This window comes from Capricornis sumatraensis, chromosome 4 (assembly GCF_032405125.1).
Source record: "Capricornis sumatraensis isolate serow.1 chromosome 4, serow.2, whole genome shotgun sequence".
Classification (NCBI taxonomy): Eukaryota; Metazoa; Chordata; class Mammalia; order Artiodactyla; family Bovidae; genus Capricornis; species Capricornis sumatraensis.
Window position 1 is genome coordinate 102,813,933 of NC_091072.1, and position 3,376 is coordinate 102,817,308.

The 3,376-nt window shown below is 33.8% G+C and overlaps 1 protein-coding gene across 1 annotated transcript; it reads right to left on the reverse strand.

Annotated features, from left to right (window-relative positions):
* Nucleotides 1–1,647: 1,647 nt before the first annotated feature.
* On the reverse strand, nucleotides 1,648–2,241 carry LOC138078676 (olfactory receptor 6C2-like). The gene has a single exon (XM_068971464.1). It carries the CDS (start codon nucleotides 2,239–2,241, stop codon nucleotides 1,648–1,650), a length of 594 nt encoding a protein of 197 aa, XP_068827565.1.
* Between the last annotated feature and the right edge of the window lie 1,135 nt (nucleotides 2,242–3,376).

Here is a 3,376-nt window from a genome sequence, read left to right on the forward strand (position 1 = left end):
TTTACTTTTATATTTATTTAGCTTTTAAATTTGTTTAATTTTCTATCCTTAGTAAATACATGTTCTATATACTTTAAAATAATTTTATGGTTTATGAAATTTTTATAATGATCAGGAATTTATTTTTTGTTCTGTTTATTTTTTTTTTTAATAATTAATGTCTATGAATAAAAGTGTTTCCCAGGTGGCACTAGTGGTAAAGAATTTGCCTGCAAACGCAGGAGAAGCAAGTCATGTTAATTCGATCCCTGGGTCAGGAAGATTCCCTGGAGTAGGAAAGAGGAACCCACTCCAGCATTCTTGCCTGAAAAATTCCATGGAGAGAGGACCCTGGAGGGTTACAGTCCATGAGATCACAAACAGTGGGACATGACTGAGCGATTGTGCACAACACAAGCATAAAAATTCTTTACTTTCTTCGGTGTATAACTTTTTATACTTTATTGAATTGTTATGAAGTGTCTATCTCATCTGTATTTCTTAACTTTCAAAGAATTAATTTGTGTTCACTACTTAACATTATCTATAGCATTAGTGGTTATTATTATAGAATTTGAGTTGTAAAAGCCATCTTTGAGATATACATGCACATTCAGTCAGTCGCTTCTGACTCTCTTTGACCCCATGGATCATAGTCTCCCCCTCCCCCAAAGCCCCTCTAACCATGGAATTTTCCCAATATTGCAGTAGGTTGCCACTTCCTAGTCTAGAGGATCTTTTGGACCCAGGGATTGAATTCACATCTTGGCTTTCCTGAATTGGCAGGCAGATTATTTATCCCTGTGCCACCTAGGGTGTGTGTGCACGCACGTGTGCGTGTGCGTGTGTGTGTGTGTGTTAATTGCTCAGTTGTGTCTAATTCTTTGCGACCCCTTGGAATAGCCCACCACCAGGCTTCTCTGTCCATGGGATTTCCCAGGCAAGAATACTGGAGTGGGTTGCCATTTCCTCTACACACAGATGTTTAAACCCAAGTCCTTGTAACCTGTAATTCAATAACTTGCCCCTCTTTATCCTCCTTTATTTGCTTTTCTGGAAATCCATGGGTTATAATTACTTATCTTCATTTTTGATTTTTCTGTGTCTCTGATAACTTGTGACTGCTCACATTTCAAATTATAATCTAAACTATAAATGTGAGATTTTATTCTGCAGTTTTTTTGTGTTCAGTGTATTTTCCCAAAGTATTAGAAATGATATTATCTTCTCTCCCAATTGATCCCTATATTTTTACATCATGCCCTCATCATTTCTACTCAATATTTTAGCACAAGATTTTAACTCTTGAATTTTTATAGAATATTATGAGTGTTTGAGTATAGTAATCAGCAATATTATGCTACTAACTTTATGTAAGATGAAAGAGCTATTTTTTATTATGCCAAAAACTTTAATATATTAGATCATGTTTTATCTACAAAAGAATTTATGAGAAATATACTTTCATTTTCTTTACAGAGATAAAGCTCCCTCAAGAAGATAAGTAAAAACCAAAAGGAATAATGGATTTGATTAAGGTGCAACTTAAGTAAATCTAAGGAGGAACAGAGAAATATAATGTAACTGAAATATAGATTATTAAAAAATAAAGAAACTTAAAAGCATCAATAGAGAGGTTTATGGGCAATTCACCCTTTACATTGTATTTTACTTCTTTAATAATGATGCAATTATTTTGATTGAATCATAACAGGATTTCTTTATTTGCTTATTTCTTAGTGTGTAAATTAATGGATTCAGCACAGGTGAAATGGAAGAAATGAGCCGTGAAACCACCTTATTAATAGTGACTTTTTCCTTGGTTGTAGGATTCATATAGATGAACATGCATGTGCCATACTTGATGGGAAACACAATCATGTGGAAAGAACAAGTGGAAAAAGCCTTTTTTCTTTGCTGGGCAGAAGGGAATCCTAAAATTGTCTTCATAAAATAAATATAGGATAGAACTACACACATGAGTGTCAAAATGGGGGTCAGCACTGCACGGATTAAAACCGTTTGTTCCACGAACCATGTATCCGAACAGGACATCTTCAGGAGGGGAGAAGAATCACAGAGAAAATGATCAATGACATTGGAGTCACAGAATTTCAGATTTAGCCCCAGACTAAGTGGGGAGGCTATGACCAACAGTCCAGCCAACCAAGAGGAAAAAATAAATCTCTGGCAGACTTTGCTGCTCATGATGGTCACGTAATGCAGGGGTTTGCAGATGGCCATGTGGTGGTCATAGCACATGGCAGCCAGAAGAGGAAATTCTGTTACTGCAAAGAAGTCAGTAAAAAACACTTGTCTGATGCAAGTGCTTATATAGGATGGTATTATCACCTGTTGCGATGTTATAGAAATATCTAGGGATACGGAAGTTGTGAATGAGATCTCTAAGAAGGAGAAATTTTGTAAAAAAAAAAAACAAGTACATGGGTGTTTTTGGGTGGGAATCCGCAAAGGTGAGTATGGTGATGATGAACTTCCCAGTCACACTCAGCTCATATCTGAAAAAAAAGAAATAAAAAGTAAATTAATTAAAAGTTAAAAGTTAAAAAAAAATAAAATAAAAGTTAAAAGTAATTAACCTCCAATTAAAATAAATAAATTTATATTAAAAAAAAAGAAATCAGAACCTGTAACTCAGGGTCATCTGTCAGTCCCAGTAGAATAAAGGTTGTTGCTGTATAGTTTTTCATCACTGGTGACTTCTATCAAATCTGCATTGCCAATCATTCAGAGATTATTATTCAGAGTATATGATGTCTATAAACTCTAATTTAATCAGCTCATCTTCACTATATTTCATATTATATTTTAGATCATAATATGCAGATGATTTCATGTTGCTAACATAGTGTACTTTTCCAGTAGCAAAATGTCATTTGGCTCCTCAAATTCTTCCCTATTCAAAGCTAAGTAAAAATCAAAGCAGAACCAAAAAACTAAACAAATTAATGCTTTTGGTTACAGATTTGATCCTTGTCAAAATGCTAATACATAATATGTAATTTGAACTCTAAAGAGTCTTGTCAGAACATGGAGTCTCTGCACAAGTTTTATAAGATTTTTTCTTTTTTTTGGATAAGTGTATTTTCTGTTAAAATGATGCTAAACATTACACAGAGGACCACATACAAACTTCCTTTTCCTGTTTTCCTTCCACATTTCTTTGTCATTTTGCAAACTGTTGTGCAAAATGCAGTATTTTAGATATAATTATTGTAGTTTTAAAAGAAATGCTTTAATAAAGTAACTTTAAAACTACACATAAGATTTTTCTATGTAATCACTTTTCCCTTTTTGATTGCTTGGATCCATTAGGTCTTCTTCACTTCTGACTATACATGCTCTTCCTGTTTTCCGCACAATTCCTACAATTTTA